Below are 18,365 nucleotides of genomic sequence, written 5' to 3'. Positions count from 1 at the left end.
TAATCGCGATAATTTAAAAACTCAACTTTTTAACACATAACACGCCATAACTTAAGAACCACTTTAGATATTGAAGCTTTTTTATTTTCATTTACAATATATTTACATAAGAAAAATTCGATAAGGTTGTTTTTTCCATTCTAAAATTTAAACAGCCCATCTATTTACTTTTAGTGCATAACAGTTTTTAGCAATCGTGTAACTTTTTTATTTATAAAGATTTTTGTATACTTTCTGCGAAGAAAGTTTTTGAAAAACTACAATCAATTAATTCTAGTAGATTTCGACATATCGATTTTTCAATTCAGAGTTCTAATAGCGCGACCACTGTCGAACACCCACTCAATTCTACTTATTTTTACCAAAAATGCAAATGTTTCTAACTTGCACTTAAAATTTTCAAGTTATAGGGAAAATTACGACGATTTGTTAATAAATAAACAAATGAAGTATCACGAGACGTAATTAAATCGTGAAGCTGAACGCATGATGTACACCTTTCTCTAGAACTTCAAGTACTGACAGAGGTACTAATTGGGTCAACCGGTCGACTGCGACAAATCTGCTATATCCCCTTCCACGTCTCTTAGCAATGTGCACAGTTTCTCGGTTTATTTCATACTTTTGGCAACGTGTTCACTGTTCCCTCTTTGTTCAGTACATTATAAACGCATTGTGGTCTTCTTATATACGGAAATCTCGACCCAAGACTATCCTTTGCCAGCCCTTAGTATAGTTATTAGTACGAAGCTTATCTTACGTAAAATGGAACCATTATAACATTAAACTGAAGTCTTGTGAATCGTTATAGCCGAAATAGCCTCAGTTATGTCCCCACTAGCAAAATCGGTGCATAAAACTATTATCGCTAACTTAGTTGAACTCATTTAAAAAGTTTTATTAGCTGAAGTAATAAATAATAATAATAATACAAGTTAGACCTTCTGAAGGTATCAAAATCTTTACTTTTTTATTTTTATTTTTAGAATGTGCACAAATTATACTTCCTACCATTTTTTAGAATATAACAAATTTTTCGTGTATTTGCTATTTGAATCCGTGTATTTGTTTAGTCCACTGTTTACAGTATTCTCCGATGGTGGTAGCACCAGCGAAGAATGCACCAAGCTTATAATAGCCTAACTTTACACCTTTAGTTTTGTACCGCGTAAGACAAAAAAACGATAATTATCCACAAAGATTTTATGCACTGACCTGCCGAAAAAAGAACAATTTTAAAGTTGAAAAAGTTACTCAATGCTTAACATAATTCTCGAATATATGATACGCACCTGTTCAATACTTTGCATATACAGGGTGTTTTTTAAGCGACCAAAAAATTTTATGGTATTTTTTTAATGAAAAAAGTTTATACAGGGTGTTTCAATAAACATGTGCCATCTCTCGTGGGGAGATTCATCACGTAAAAATAAGATTTATTTTTTTATATCAACATAGGCCCGATTCTGCTTTGTTTCGTAGCTACAGGGTGTTAAAGTCTTAATATTTTTTTGATTTATTATAATTTTCTTCCAAGTACTTTTAGCGTTTCGAATGAAATTTTGATGGTAAAGTTAACTATAAATGTGACATATTTTAAAGCTAAAAAAGTGTCGACATATTCACCAGGGACGTACATATGGGTCAACACTGGAATATTTTTCTAAAAAGAAGCGTGTACGCCACTGACTTTTTTTCTCTTGTTAGCAAAATAGTGTAAGCAGTTTAATGCCGATTAAAAGTTGTCTCTTGATATTTAATAATAAAATAATTCTGAACAATTTTTTTCTTGATTGTCCATCGTTTCTTAGCAAAATCGATCTGTTAAGTTTTTTTTTTCATCTCTCTGTTTTTGCGATAAAAAATTAACTAAATAAAAAAAAATAAAACTACATTGCGTATCTCAAAATCGTTAGAAAACGGGCATATATGATTCAGGCAGGCTTTATTTTTAGGTACAAGAAAAACTCAAGATAGATAAAAACAATTGACAATCGAAAAAAAAAAATTATGTATCGTTTTCTCCAAATATAGTGGCGTAAAAATTAAAATACTTTTTTTTTCTCGAAACGTATTTATAAAAAACGTAAATTATATATTTTTAAAAATTTTTAGAACCCTGTAGTACAAAAGGTTTAAAAGTTCTGATGTATCAATTTTAGTATTGGAGAAATGAGGAGATTAATTTATTTAAAATTCCTTCACACTTTTTATCATTTCGCTGATATTAAAATCGGTAACATAAATGCAAATATCTTGGAAAGTGTTCGCTCTTTCAAACTAAAGGGAGAGCACCTTGTTTTCTTAACAAAGCTCTAGCTTTTTATGTTATTTATTGAAATTACTGTATCTATAAGGATACAAGAAGTACCACCAGTAGTACTCTTTACCCTAATGGAAAGCACCCTATTAGGGCTGTTACAGAATTTTACACAATCGCCATTCGCTTTGGTATTAAAATGTGTGTAAAGCTTCATTCAGAACCTCCCAATTTAAATTAGTAGTTTCAATTACACTTTATATTTTTTAATTTACGATCATTCACAATGTCTAAAAAACACAATTAAAATTAATAAAATATCCTATCAACAGCTTGCGGTAGTCTATTGTATCCATAGAGGAAGCATAATATTTAGCTTATAAAACAATAAACTTTTGATTGCACATTTCTCGCAAATTTTGAAGTATAATTAATGGAAAAGTCAAAAGTTTGTTAACTTTTTCCACTAATTGAAAATTACTAACCCTAATTATGACGTTCTGAATACTTACATTAAAATCAGGTGAATAAACTTCTACGGCTAACGAGGAAAATGCATGTTTTTAAATAATGGTTTTAAAAAATAGTTCATATAATTACAAATTGAACAAAAAAAGAAATCGTTGATATCGGTTAAGAAATGCCTCTAATATAAAATAATTAAATATTGTTAATTTAAATGGCCGGGCAAACGCTCTCTACCGCGCCTTGCCACTGTGACGTCACCCGCCGTTCTTCTGGTTGAGTGGAGCCAGATGCGTATTTATTTTACACAGTTTGCTTTTAAAGGCTGTTGAATCCGAGTCAAAATTTTAGTTATTTGTGTTAATTAATACATAATTAGTAATTAGTGATATTTATAAATAGTAATGGATGAGCGAAAACAGAAAAAAATGGTCCAAGGCCATGAGAAGAGATGAAAAGACAAACGTTAAATTATCCTCTATTTTTACGATTTATTGTTGTGAAGATCATTTTGATGTAAGTTCATATATTTATGTATATTGTCTTACATAGGTATATGAAATTTGAATGTATGTACAGGGTTATTCATTATATTTTGACACCCACATATTTTTACACAGTTTGCTTTTAAAGGCTGTTGAATCCGAGTCAAAATTTTAGTTATTTGTGTTAATTAATACATAATTAGTAATTAGTGATATTTATAAATAGTAATGGATGAGCGAAAACAGAAAAAAATGGTCCAAGGCCATGAGAAGAGATGAAAAGACAAACGTTAAATTATCCTCTATTTTTACGATTTATTGTTGTGAAGATCATTTTGATGTAAGTTCATATATTTATGTATATTGTCTTACATAGGTATATGAAATTTGAATGTATGTACAGGGTTATTCATTATATTTTGACACCCACATACAGCCTTAACTGCAAGTTTTAGAAGAAAACATTAAATAAAAAAGTTGCATGGTTTTTTATATACTCTCTTTTAAAATTAATTCTAGTTATACAGGGTGTCCCAAAAAAGGTGGTGCAGAAAATTGTAGGTATTTTTCGCTTTTCAACTGTCAATATTTCGTAAACATTTGAAGATAGGTATAGGATATTATACATAAAATATATCTAGAATATCTAGAAATTTCCGAAGAATCTCAAAATATATAGGGTGTTTCACTTAAAAAAGTAACTTAATTTTGGCGTTTGCTTATGGGACACCTTGTATAATATTTTTATTACTGATAAACAATTTATTTCCTATAATTTCCAGTAAAAAAAACAATCTTTAAAAATAACAAGGGTAAGGGGGTGTCAATATATAAAAAAAGCTTTCTTTTTCACGCTATGCTGTGGAGTTATTTTTCCACGTACTAAACAAATATTTTTGTCTCTTTTCACTTCTACATAACCTACAGCATTATCTCCATACGTCTCCCTACCTGATCAGAAAAATAAGTTTATAACATTAATTTATAACTATATAAAAGTTTGTAACAGTAGGTACCTACTTATACTTAAATATGCCTCAGTACTACAAAGAATAAATGTTTTATACCTCTCTATTTTTTTCCTAGTAATTCAGCACCAATAAATTGGGAGTATGTATTTATAAAAGCAGCCAACATAAAAGCATCGACTTTTGGCAAGTAATGTGATTGTGCTTTTACAAACCCGGAATCAGCCATTACTTAAAAAATTCACAACACATACAAATAATAACTGCACAAAAAAGCATAAAAAGCTCCTTCAATCAACGCTAAAAGCAACAAAAATGTCTTAGTACGCCACCTAAATACGTACATAAACGGAACACGTCTGGCTGTTGCTAGCCATCGCGCGTCGACGAGAACGGCGGGTGACGTCAGACCAATAGAATATCGTTTCAATTCGCGAGGCGTCGTTTGCGTTTTCCATAGTATTTTAATGGCCCGTTTTATAAAATTGTGGTACTGCTTTCAAGAAAATTTTTTTTTGCATTTACACATATTTATTCTAATAAATTGAACAGTTTCTGGCGAAAAATAAAATATATGCATCTTCCTCATTGAAACTACTAATTTATTCCACTGATTTCGAGTAGTATTATTAGAGAATTACTCGTGGTAAACATTAAATATTTTTTTTTAAATTCAAAATACTTTTGTCCATATACATTATGTGTCCAATATGTATTCTTGTGTTTTAATATATCACAATTGTTTTCCTATTGGATAATTGTACTTATTGGATATTGTCCTTCAACTTGTACTGAAACCGTAACCTATCGGTTAAAGTAATATGTATTAATTTTGTGTCAACTTTTCAGGTGGGTGACAAAGTTGAAAAAGGAACACCTATTATCATTCTTTCCGCAATGAAAATGGAAACTGTCGTTCAAAGTCCTGTTGCTGGTGTAGTAAAATCAATTAGCGCCAAGATGGCCATGAAACTAGAAGCCGAAGACTTACTAATTACTGTAGAATAAGGTAGACTACAACGTGCATCATCAGGGAAAATTTCAGGCTGTGCATTGGGCATACCGGTACAAAATTTATTTTTATTTAAAAAAAAGTCCATAGAAAAAAGAAGTCTCGATATAATTCCTTATTTTTTTTATTTATCTAATATCAATCTGATTTTGACCCTAGCCGATATAACTGTTAAACAGACAGATCAATATTACTATCGTTTGATCGAAAAAAAAATGGCGTCAAGATGGCTTGGAAATGAATATCGATGACATTCCCCATATAAGTTTACATATAAAATGGCATCGATCTTCATTTTATAGCCATCGCTGACGCCGTTTTTTTCCGATCATACGGTATTTAAGGTATTGAAAGTGTCAGATGAGTTTCTGAATAGTTTTAATGGTTGGTTTATTAAAGACATTTCTAATTTCAGGCACTTAAAATAGGTAGGAAATAAATATTTAAAATATATTTTTCAAATATACAATTTTTGTTATATTTTTCAATGTTATTGTTATGTTTTCTATAAGAATTCCATTTTATATAATATATTTTTTAAACAAAACACAGACGGATTTTAATACTTTCAATCCTTTGCATTTATAAACTTAAACATAATTTCATCATTTTTATTATTTAATACTATCATTTAGTTTTATTGCTTCATGTATTTACAACCATAATATCACATCATATCACATCAATGATTCCAAGTTTGATAGGTATATTTGCTTCGCATTTATCAGATACATCATCAGTACTTTCAAGTGCCACAGCTTTTTTATAATATTCTTCTGCCTTTTTGGATAGAAATAATATATTATCATCGTATTATTCTGAGACCAGCACAAATCAAAAATACTACTGCAGCATATTTCATCACTAACAAAATATAACAAAATTAGTTTTTAATATTTCGTTTTCCCATTTTTCTCACGTGTTATTGCATCATCGGACCTCATAATTTACTTCATAAGAGATTTTGAATAGAGATATGACAATGCCAAAGTATTTTGAATATTTACAGGTGTACTTAATTGTTGGACCTTTAGATATTGCAAAGTGACGCATAGGTATACCGGGGCGTCTCAAAAGTGGCTCACCCCTATAACTTTTTTATTTTTTTAGATAAAAAGTTCAGATTTGGCATATTAGTATATGACATAAATAAGGATTGATTGACGTATTCAATTGTTTTCGGTCACTTCCTGTTTCACCGGAAATGACTACAACTTTTGATTTTTAAATGGCACCCTCAGTATTTTTTTACTTTATTCGATAGAAAATGACATTCTGAATAGAATGACATATCATATATCAACTTTTGACATTTTCGAATATGGTTTATTTGAAATTGCAACATGCGATTCACGACAATTTGACTCGAAATACCAAGTGTGTGGTATCAAATTATTCATAAAAAATGCTTCTTACAAATATGGTAATGAGCCACCCTCGTTCCATTTGAAAAAATTGAGTTATGATTAAAAATACGATTTGGGCATCTTTTAACCGGCCAGGACAAGACACGAAAAACATTAGACAATGAAATATATTTTTCCAAGGCTCCTTGATTAAAAATTAGTGTTTTTAACACAGCCATGACACTCTAAATTGACATTTAAAATTCAATTTTGTTTTAAGTGAAAATGTCAAAAGTTGACATATGATATGTTATTCTATTCAGAATGTCATTTTCTATGGAATGAAGTAAAAAAATACCGACGCACAGTGGGCAAAAATCCAGAAATATGTTGCAAAAATTCTTTTTTTGTACGATTTCATTCAATTTTGGTAAAAACATTCTATGCCAGTAGCCCGTGAACCCAGTTAGTTTTGGCTGACTTGAGAGTGGTTGGGGGTGGTGGGGGGATTCATAAAATCATCTTTTGACTAATACAGCTACCAAAATCCGGTAAGAATATTTTACATTTCACTAAATTTTACGATTTTTGGCAGAGCCAAGATGAAACAGACAAATATTGAGCAATTTTTACTCCTCCGGCATATACAGGGTTTGTTATATATACCTATTGACATCCTCTGTATCTTTTTTATTCGACGTTTTCGAAAAAATTGTCTTGAATAAAAGTTTAATGGTCTCGAATACATTTTTCAAAACAGTCTTCTTTGCATATACAGGGTGCCTTAGAAATCCTGTGCGTGGCCGCAACTTTCTTATTTCAAATTAGTACCTAATTTTTTATTTGATTTTTATTTTCTCTTGCTAAAAATCCTAACGACTTTTATGCAGCATAACCTATACCTAATTTGAAATAAGATAGTTGAACCACGCCCAGACTTTTTGAAGCACTTTGTATATGCAGAATAGACTGTTTTGGCAAATTTATTCTAAACCACTTTCATTTGAGACAGTTTTCGGAAACGGTAAATAAAGAAGATAAAGGGGGTGTCATTGTATAAAAGAAAACCCTACATTATTAATTTAGTTAGTCTGATGTGTGATGTATTCGCCTAAATGCATTTTTTTGTAAAGTAATATCCATTATATCTGGTCACCCCTCTTAAATGAATTATTGTTAAATTGCTATAATAGCTAGGAATACCTATAGTTGTCGCGGAGTGATATTACCCGTGCATCACAATATGGTTACCAATAAAACTCATAAGAATCCTCTACATGATGCCATGCGTAATGTCACAATGAGATAACAGGAATTCCTAAATTAAATAAAATACCCCGTATATGATATATTTAAATAGCATTTTTCCTTCTGATTTTGAAATGCTTACTTTGCTATCACTATTTTTAACCATTGGCCATTAAAATTGTAATATTTCCCACAAAAGATTGCTTACTATTTACTGATATTTTGTTTTATAACAGTTGGAAGCAATGGTCACAAAGTGCACTTAAATCTGAAAGAAAAATCCATTTCATTTAATTTAAAAACTTAGGTACTGTCAAAATTTGTCAATTTGTCAAAAAATGTCATTTGACATTTATGACATACCTCTTTGGAAATCTTGAGAAAAATTACGTAACTTTTTTATTTCAAGTTCTTCTCTAGCTACTATAACAATTAATTTATGAGAAGTATCCACATAAAGGATCTTACTATACACATACCCATGGAGGCTTACGCTTCCAATAAATTTAATGTTGCGATTTTTTGCGATTTTTTTGACTTAACTTTTCTAAGATAGAATATATGCCACTATTAAAAAAACCTTAAATAATTATGTTCTACTTTGACCTTTACCTAGTTTTAATCCAAAAAATCAAAATAAAAGATACTTTTTTATACTTACCTTAACAATAAATTTATCGCAACCGGGAATCTACGTAAAACACGTTATGACAATTTCACAATAATTATTGACAGCAAGCTAAGATTGTCCGATTCAATTGTTATAATACTGCGTCACTTGAATGCAATGCCTACTATTTAAAAACTTGTAGAAAAAAAGGCTTATTGGACACATATTAACTGAAAATGTAGGTTTTGCGCAAAGTTCGTTTTACAGCCCCTCGAAAGAGACTCCGAATATGTTTTTTTGTTAGTTTTATGTGGTTTTCTCTTAACTAATATGTTTCCAATCTAATGTTATTGCCATAAATGCTAACTCTGGATGTTATTTTTTGCAACTTGGTTTGGACATATTGCCTACTGTGCGACGGTGCCATTTAAAAATCAAAAGTTGTAGTCATTTCCGGTGAAACAGGAAGTGACCGAAAAGAATTTAATACGTCAATCAATCCTAATTTATGTCATATACTAATAGCATGCCAAATCTCGTTTTTTTATCTGAAAAAATAAAAAAGTTATAGGGGGTGGCCACTTTTGAGACGCACCCGGTATAATAAAAAATTAAAGTAAACAGGTAAAAAGTCGTTCAACGTTACGTAATACATTTATCATACTCTTTTATTCATTCCACGTAGACACGGGATAGACTGCAGAAATAATTACGGTATTACGTAGATCACTGCACATTTGGTTTTAGTAACTGTCATTTCACCTTTGTGCTTGTTCTGCTGGGGGATATCTTATCGTCAAGCAAGAAAATTTATTTGTCATAGCGAATCACTCCTAGACATATAGATACCGACCCAAGATTGTCTCTTGCCAATATGGTATAATTGATAGGCTGTGCTAAGGACTGTTCAGTCATCGTTCACCGTTACGTCATCACTATTTGTCAAATATGAGTTTTTGGGTGTGTCTGAGATCAGTTCATATTGTTTAGAAAAAATATATATAATTTAAGTACGTTCCTATATTATTGATTGAGCGAGTTCCATTTTTCGGCATTTATTCTTTTTTTTCTTGAACTCTTCATCAGTTATGATCCTTTTAATTCCAATCTTTTGGACTGTTGAAATTTCTATTTCTAAAGCATCAGCAACTCACTAAGTATATTATTTTAAAACGCTATCAATTTGTATTTTATATAGAATATTACTCCTTTGCATTTACTTTCGTATGCAGCTATGTTGGGCCACGGCCTATGACGAGACGTTGAACGATGGCCGAACATTCTATACACGGGATATTAGATAATGCTACTACTGCCACTACTCGTTGACGAATATTCGACACGCATCAAAAGATGGTCACGCAAGGCGTTTTCTTTCATGACCTTTTTTGTGGCTGAAAAGCCCGATACGTGATGTTATCTCCCAACCGCACTCCGGACATTCAACATTGACACACAATCTCATTGCTTTGTTGCCTCTTTACTTCTTGATTGTCGCCGTTAACTGAGTACAATTCTTCTCCATTGAGTTCTATTATGAGCTGCTTCTTCCCACTCATTCTGCATGTTAATTCCCTTTAAGTTTTCGTGGAAAATGTCCTTGTACCTTTTCAGTTGTCCACCCGGCCCCCTCTTACCGTCTACAAGCTCACCGTAGCTTTTGGTATGCGGTTTTCTTTCATTCTGCATACGTGACCAGCCCATCTTAAGCGGGATTTCGTAACCGTGACTTCAATACTCTCGCAGTTAGATTTTTCAAGGACCGATACGTTTGAGACATGATGGAACCACCGGATTTTTAAGAGTTGTCTAAGGTGTCTCTGTTGCAACTTGTTTAATGCGTTCATGTGTCGGCGATACGGCACCCAGGCTTCGCTCCCATCTAACATGGTGGGGATTATAATTGCTTGGTACACTGCAAGTTTTGTTTTTGTACTCAAGTCATGATTGTAGAAAACCCTGTCTTTTAATTTCCAGAATGCTCTTGAGACGTTTTATTGTACAAACTACAATAAAAAAAATGAACAGTGATTCTTATGTGATATGCGGTCTAACCTGATCTCTAACCGGCGTGATCAGGTTAGACCATAGGGAGTACCCCTCTATGAATTTTAAACTCTTACCCTTAAAAAACCGTAGAAACGCTCACGTCGCCTAATGTCGCCTAACGCAACTTTGGCAATCGACGGGGAACCGGTGTAAGTTGTACGAGCTTTTTTTTAAATAGTTTTAATGTTAAGCCGAGAACAGACGTGACGAATGTTACCATTCGTTCGCAATGTTTGTATTGCAGCCATTCACGCGACAACATATAAAATAATTAGAAAATAAGTATTTATTGAAAAATTTTTATTATCATTTTCAGCCATATTGTTATTATTATTATACTTAGGTAATAGCAATGTTCATTTTAATTTCTTTACGTATTTACAACCATAGTATACAACACCACAGAAAATACCAAATTTGATTACTGAAAAAAATATTCTTTGAATTTTAACAGATATTATACAGTTTTAAAACTTACGAGTGCCAAAAAAGCTTCTTTTTTTACAGTCTTCCGCCATTTTCCAGTCAAATTATTATTATCTTATCACATTAATACCAACACAAATCAAAACTACTATAGCAACTATTTTCAGAACTAAAAAAGTTAAATATAATTGATTATACCTTTTCTTTGTTTCTAAATTAACTCACTTGAAATTATATCATCGGTGGTCATAGTTTAGTTCACTAGAAATTTTGAAAATAATGTATGACCATTGTATGACAATGAAATATTTTAAATATTGACAGTTGTAGTTAATTGTTGGGGCTTGATATTGCAAAGTGAAGCATAGGTAATTAAAATTAAAGTAAACAGGTAAAGTCGTTCAATGTTACGTTATATACCGGGTGCGTCTCAAAAGTGGCTCAGTCTTATAACTTTTTAATATTTTTTTAGATAAAAAACGAGATTTGGTTTGTTAGTATATGACATAAATTAGGATTGATTGACGTATTCAATTGTTTATGGTCACTTCCTGTTTCGGAAATGGCTACAACTTTTGATTTTTAAATGGCACTCCCGGTGTATTTTTACTTCATTCGAGAGAAAATGACACTCTGAATAGAATGACTTTTGACATTTTCGCTTAAAAAAATCATATTTTAAATTTCAATCTAGAGTGCCATGGATGTTAAAAACACTAATTTTTAATCACGAAACCTTGAAAAAAATAGATTTGATCGTTTAATGTTTTTCGTGTCTTGTCCGGGCCCGTTATAAGATGCCCAAATCGTATTTTTAATCATATTTCATTTCATATCAATTTTTTCAAACGGGACAAGGGTGGCTCATTAGCATATTTGGAAAAAGCATTTTTTTACGAATAATTTATTACCGCACACATGAACCGCATGTTACAATTTCAAATAAACTATATGCAAAAATTTCAAAAATTGACATTTGATATGTCATTCTATTCAGAGTGTTATTTTCCATCGAAAATGTAAAAAACATACCGGGGGTGTAATTTAAATATCAAAAGTTGTAGTCATTTCCGGTGAAACAGGAAGTGACCAAAACCAATTGAATACGTCAATCAATCTTAATTTATGTTATATACTAACATACCAAATCTCGTTTTTTATCTGAAAAAATAAAAAAGTTATAGGAGCGAGCCACTTTTGAGACGCACATCATCAGGTGATATAGTAGTCTAAAGCGGCCCATACATTATCAAACAAATTGCGCAACGAAGCGATGCGCAACGTTGCGTTGCACAACTGATTCAGCGGTCCATACACTATCGAACAAGTTGCGCGACAAGGCGATGCGCAACGTTCCGTTGCACAACTGCCTCATCCATGCACTTAGTAAAATTTTGATCAAACTGTTTATTAAAAGTTGTGCATTGTTTGAGAAACAATCATGTCCTCAATTGCCATTGCTTCAATTATTATCGTATATGCCCTAGATGATGTCGATGATACCAAAAAACGAAAAAGAAAACAAAGAATTTGGATGAAAGAACTAAAATATTGCACAACGAAGCGCAACACACACATACACTACACAACGCGTTGCGCAAACAGTCCTGTTGCACAAAAGAATTCAAACATTCTTGAAACTCATCAAACAATTACGCAACGCATCAAACACTACCATACATTGGCAACTCGTTGCGCAACGGTCTGCGTTGCGCAATTTGTTTGATAATGTATGGGCCGCTTAAGAGCTAGCAACGTTTTCGAGAAAGTATTTTAAGACGTCTGGCTCTTTGATATCTCTTTTACTATGCTCTCTGGAACAGCATGCCGATACCCGTTGCGTTCACTACTGCGCATCGGAAGAAGATCCTATATTTTTTATTAATTTAGTCCTATAAATTCTAGTATTGAATATAAATCGAACATGTCTCCATAGCGCAGTGCGTAGAGTTTCCGACCACGAACCGTTGATTCAGAGTTCGAATCCGGGTCAGGTCAAAGACTTTTTTATTTTATTTTCGTTTATATTCTGATAGTAAAGTATTAAATAATTCTGGTAATTAAAAAAAAACAAATATTTAATACCGTAAAATGGGGTGAACAGAAACAGTTTCGTAGGCTATTAGCGATATACCAGTTGATAAAAATGTGGTATTATGTTCCCGAATATTTTAAAACATGGGTCTTTGTTTGTTCTTTGCGTATACATATAATTTGATTTTTGAAAAATATGCATATAAATATTACATAAAAATAACTTTTGTGTTTCTATTCACCTGCTATTCGGGAGAATAGAAACACACATTGATGTTAAGGTTTTTATCTATTCTATTTCCAACAAGGTGATTAGAAACAGATAATTATTACATATTTAAGAAGGTTTAGCAATAATTAACAATACATATAATATAACAACTTACATGTACCAGCTTAAGTATTACTTTAAAAATAAATATTTTATTTATAAAGTTTTCGCGCCATACAAAATAGGTGATAAATCGATCTCACATTTATTGATCAGCTGATTGACAGAAACAGTGCTGCCACAGATAAAAATATAGTTTTTACATTTTATTGTGTATTACCAATGATAGAAAAATTAGATATGTCGACTCTTTTTACTTTGAATATTTTTAATCGTGATTTGATTTTTTTCAGAAATTTTGTTTCTATTCACCCCTATGTTTCTATTCACCCCATTTTACGGTACTTTACTATCAGAATATAAACAAAAATAAAATAAAAAAAGTTTTTGTCCTGACCCGGATTCGAACTCTGAATCATCGATTCGTGGTCGGAAACTCTACGCACTGCGCTTTAGAGACATGTTCGATTTATATTCAATACTAGAATTTAAAGGACTAATAAAAATATAGAATCTTTTTTCAATGCGCAGTAGGGAACGCAACGTTTACCCGCAGCCAGACTGGCCGCATGCTGTTATAGAGAGCATAGTAAAAGATATATCAAAGAGCCAGACGTCTTAAAATACTTGTTTTTCCGACGTTGCTAGCTCTCGTACTATACCTAGGTACCATAATAAATGGTAAATATAGTATAACGTAATTTGAGTTTAAATATATTTTATTTCATAGTTAGATAAATAGAGTAGTATTTCATTTTATTTCTTCATGCATTTAATATCCTACCAGAGCCAAATAATCTCTTCGAAAAGTTCTTCTATCATTTATCAATAATTTGTATTATTGTGCCTTTATCAGATTAATTCCAACACAAATCAAAATTACTATTGCAACAATTTTTCCAACTAAAAACAAAATAAAGTAGGTATAATTACCTAAGTTATTTTTTCTAAATTATCTTACTTGCAATTAAATCGTCGTTGGTCATACTTTAGTTCACAAGAAATTTTGAAAAAAATGACAATGAAATATTTTGAATATTGACAGCTGTAGTTCATTATTGTAATGTTTCACGGAGCATTGTAGGTAACAAACATCAGGTAAAATATTATAAGCAAAAAGCAAACCTCATTTTGGCATGTAAAATGGTTTTTGACCATTGAATTTGACGTTATTATAGAGCACCTGTAATACATAGTTATTTGACAAAGCACAGTAAAAATTATAGCAGTAAAATTATCAGTTACAAGTTGGAAAGTAGAAAATAAGATATAAAACCACGTTAAATAAAATTGCCAAACGAAAAATAGAAGAAGGAATGTATTCATTTTAATAAGCAATCCTTTACATTTAGAAACATAAAATAACAGTTTTTTTAAGTTATTTATTTTTATTTCTTTGCATTTTAATGATTCTAATATAGGCTGTCTAAAAGTCTTCTGCTATTTTCCATAGAAATTATTATCATTTTAATACCAAAACAAATCAAAACAATTTTCTCAACTACAAAACAAAACAGAATAATTGAAAGTTTTTTTGTTTCTAAATTATCTCACTTGCAACTACATCGTTGAGGTTTATAATATAATTCATAAGAAATTTCAAAAAAATTACGGAAAAATATTGGTAGCTGGGGGGGGGTTAATTGTTAGGCTCGATATTGCCTTAATACGTAGCATTTGGGTAAACACCTGTGGAACATGATCTTACTCTTATTTCTAATACGTGTCACAGTTTTTGTTACCATACTCCCCCGAAACGGCTTGACCGAATTTTATATGTATATTCAGTAGATTTGAGAATAGGTTGTTACCTATTTTTTGAGGTAAAGCTTAAGGTATAATAATTTATTTTATTTTTAACTACGTCCTTAGAACTTATAGTTCAATACACTGGGAATATAAAAAAATTGTGTCAATGAATATTTTGAAGGAGCGTAGGTAATAATGAAACAACAACCAAGTTTAGCACATAAAATCTATTTAGACATTAACATTATTATGAAACACATGTAATACATGATTTTTAGACAAATATAAAGAACAGTAAAATTATCAAAGGCACAAGTTGGAAAATACAAAATATCAAGATTTTAAACTACTTTAAATAAAATACAAAAACATTACATCAACTGAAAAGAAAACTTTGGAATGTATCCCAAGGACTCCTTGAGATCTGTTTATTAAGTATAAACCATTTTTGATTAATATTAAAAAATCAAAGGGCTTTGTAAATTGGTTGAATTAAAAAGAATATACAAGTTTGGTAATGAACCATACTTAAACCCCTTTGATTTTTTAGTTTTAATATATACGTATCAAATTTATGAAGGGTAACTAACAAATTTTGTTTTTAAAATGTGTAAAAAATACACACGATTTAGAATAAGAAGTAAAAATTGTTAAGTCCCAGATTAATTCACTATGGATCTTTACCATAAGCAAGTATATTATAGTTTATTTGTATTAAGTACAATGACTAGATCAGCTGCTTATGGGAAAGAAGTATGAGACAGTAGACAACGAACAGATACAACTGGAAATATAAAATTTAAACTATAGTAGGCCGTATTTCAACATTCCCTTTTACATTGTAAAGTGTGATGACTGAACTAAACCGTATAGGTCTATGCTATATACTGTATATATACTCTTTCGAACACTTGTAGAGAGCTCAAGACATTTAAAATAGCCCTAAAGAAATAATATACAGATTAGATAATCTTAGTAAGAACACAATGAATGTCATAACTGATTAAGGTACGATTCTCCTTTCTATTATCTGATTTGGAATAAACTAAACTCAATATCTACGACATCAGTAAGTTTTTAAATAAATTAGAAACGATAATTTCTCAACTACAAGTGCCAATATTACAATAGAACCATTTTTAACTAAATTTCTCTATAACAATTAATTAACAATTACTATTACTGCAGTAACGGGATACTATTTCATTAATTTAGCAACTTTTCAAAACAAAATTTTAATTATCATTATATCCTACAGACAAGCCTTTCAGTCTCTATATGGATGAATACGATTAAGTTATAGAAGGTGTGAATAAAGAAAAGACATTGTGACATTGCTTGATGTTAAAAACGGAAAACCTAGATTTGTTAGTTAGAAATAATGCGTCATGGAAAAAAGGCTTCTACAATGGCGATGAGTCAGGATATGAATTGAAACTGAAAACACCAACACCTAATAAAAATTATGTAGTACCTCGTTCCCATCTCCTAGGTATCACATCTGCTTTCCAACGATTTGTAATTGTTACCAACATTTACTTATAATCATTTAATATCGAGGAATGAACGGCATAAACGTATTTGAGGTTAAATGCCCATCGTACAGAAGGTGTAGGTACTATGGCATTTTCTGGTTCAACTGTAAAAATTAAATCTTTTATGAAAACAAAATAGAAACAAGCGCGAAAGTATTTTTATTAGACGCATTTGTAGGTTTTGGAATAATTCTATTTTCCATTTTTAACGAAGTCTTTAGTATTTTAAAAAATAAATATTTACTAGGTTGCTACTGTGTAGAATAAATCTAGAAAATCAGCCCAATTTGGTTTCAAAAATCAAATAAAAACGAAATTATATTCTTATATTATCGTTAGACTATACGAATTATACATTACTTATACTACACTTCTTACTTTATAATCTAGCTTGACTAGATGAGTATTTTACTTTACAATCTAAATATTGTATTTTTTTGGTTACTTTATCCTCCATTTTTTCTGAAATCTACAACTATATCTATAGGTACTCTCTAAGTTTCAATTTTGGTTTACTCTTACTGTAAGAGTTTTACATACATTTGATAGGCAAACAAATAATTTTATTTCATTTTAGGTGGATGCACCGACATAAATTTTTTAGTGGCAATCCAGAGGTATTTTATACAGGGTGAGTTTTAAATAAGTGCAAATATTTTTTATGGGTAGTATATTTCGACCCCAGAAACATGATTATGAGGTTTTTTTCACGATTTTTTTTTATTTTTTGAAGTTTTGTTATTTTTTTTGGAAGTTTTAGTTAAAAACCATAATTTCTTGATAATATGGCAACATAGGTAGTAGATCAAATTTACAAGAAAGAGAAGCTAGAAAAGATCCAGTGGTTCTCAAAATTTAAGCAAAAAATATTTTTTTTTGGAAATTCTTAAAGTAAAATAATTCGGTTATTTTGGATTATACCGGGTGTGTCTCAAAAGTGGCTCACCCCTATAACTTTTTTATTTTTTCAGTTAAAAAAACGAGATTTGGTATGTTAGTATATGACATAAATTAGGATTGATTGACGTATTCAGTTGTTTTCGGTCGCTTCCTGTTTCAGCGGTAATGACTAAACTTTTGATTTTTAAGTGGCATCCTCGGGATTGTTTTACTTTATTCGATAGAAAATTACATTCTGAATAGAATGACATCATATGTCAATTTTTGACATTTTCACATATGGTTAATTTGAAATTGTAACATGCGATTCATCACGAAAATTTGACTCGAAATACCAAGTGTGTGTTATCAAATTATTCGTAAAAAAATGCTTTTTCTAAATATGCTAATGAGCCACCTTCGTTTCATTTGAAAAAATTGAGATATGATTAAAATACGATTTGGGCATCTTTTAACCGGCCAGGACAAGACACTTTAAACGATCAAATCTATTTTTCCAAGAGTCCTTGATTAAAAATTAGTGTTTTTAACATAGCCATGGCACTCTAGATTGAAATTTAAAGTACAATTTGTTTTTAAGCGAATATGTCAAAAGTTTACATATGATATGTCATTCAATTCAGAGTGATATTTTCTATCGAATAAAGTAAAAAAATATCGAGAGTGCCATTTAAAAATCAAAAGTTGTAGTCATTTCCGGTGAAGTGACCGAAAACAATTGAATATGTCAATCAATCCTAATTTATGTCATGTACTAACCTACCAAATCTCGTTTTTTATCTGAAAAAATAAAAAAGTTATAGGTGTGAGCCACTTTCGAGACGCACAAATATTTGCATTTATTTAAGATTCACCCTATATAGTAATTTTGAATGTTTGTAATTCGACTAATTAATGAAGGAAACCGGCTCTACTAAAAAAATAGTCCCACTGAGTAATATTCAGGT

At 30.8% G+C, this 18,365-nt stretch overlaps 2 protein-coding genes and 3 long non-coding RNA genes across 7 annotated transcripts in view; 1 reads left to right on the top strand and 4 right to left on the bottom strand.

The window, feature by feature from the left end:
* The window catches only part of LOC115878399 (pyruvate carboxylase, mitochondrial), a 64,760-nt gene extending 59,177 nt beyond the window's left edge, over window positions 1-5,583 (top strand). For both annotated transcript variants that reach the window (XM_030894894.1, XM_030894893.1), the window contains one exon: window positions 5,028-5,583. In XM_030894894.1, the coding sequence (XP_030750754.1) occupies window positions 5,028-5,186 (159 nt within the window). In that variant the 3' untranslated portion in view covers window positions 5,187-5,583. The remainder of the gene's footprint in view (window positions 1-5,027) is intronic.
* A 202-nt stretch (window positions 5,584-5,785) lies between these two features.
* LOC115878400 lies at window positions 5,786-6,188 on the bottom strand. Its single transcript, XR_004049515.1, has 2 exons — window positions 6,110-6,188; window positions 5,786-6,054 (listed from the first exon to the last, which is right to left on the bottom strand). It is a non-coding gene; the product is annotated as an uncharacterized LOC115878400 (long non-coding RNA).
* A 4,543-nt stretch (window positions 6,189-10,731) lies between these two features.
* On the bottom strand, window positions 10,732-11,198 carry LOC115878398. The gene is made up of 3 exons (XR_004049513.1): window positions 11,095-11,198; window positions 10,922-11,038; window positions 10,732-10,867 (listed from the first exon to the last, which is right to left on the bottom strand). It is a non-coding gene; the product is annotated as an uncharacterized LOC115878398 (long non-coding RNA).
* Window positions 11,199-13,935: 2,737 nt separating this feature from the next.
* LOC115878397 lies at window positions 13,936-14,289 on the bottom strand. Its single transcript, XR_004049512.1, has 2 exons — window positions 14,196-14,289; window positions 13,936-14,137 (listed from the first exon to the last, which is right to left on the bottom strand). It is a non-coding gene; the product is annotated as an uncharacterized LOC115878397 (long non-coding RNA).
* A 914-nt stretch (window positions 14,290-15,203) lies between these two features.
* LOC115878390 (1-phosphatidylinositol 4,5-bisphosphate phosphodiesterase classes I and II) overlaps window positions 15,204-18,365 on the bottom strand; it is a 333,255-nt gene continuing 330,093 nt past the window's right edge. For both annotated transcript variants that reach the window (XM_030894884.1, XM_030894885.1), the window contains exon 19: window positions 15,204-16,622. In XM_030894884.1, the coding sequence (XP_030750744.1) occupies window positions 16,519-16,622 (104 nt within the window). In that variant the 3' untranslated portion in view covers window positions 15,204-16,518. The remainder of the gene's footprint in view (window positions 16,623-18,365) is intronic.

This window comes from Sitophilus oryzae, unplaced genomic scaffold, assembly GCF_002938485.1.
Source record: "Sitophilus oryzae breed Bouriz unplaced genomic scaffold, Soryzae_2.0 scaffold_1508_pilon_pilon, whole genome shotgun sequence".
Taxonomy (NCBI): Eukaryota; Metazoa; Arthropoda; class Insecta; order Coleoptera; family Curculionidae; genus Sitophilus; species Sitophilus oryzae.
Note: the sequence above shows the minus strand (reverse complement) of the source record. Positions and strands in the feature narration are given on the sequence as shown.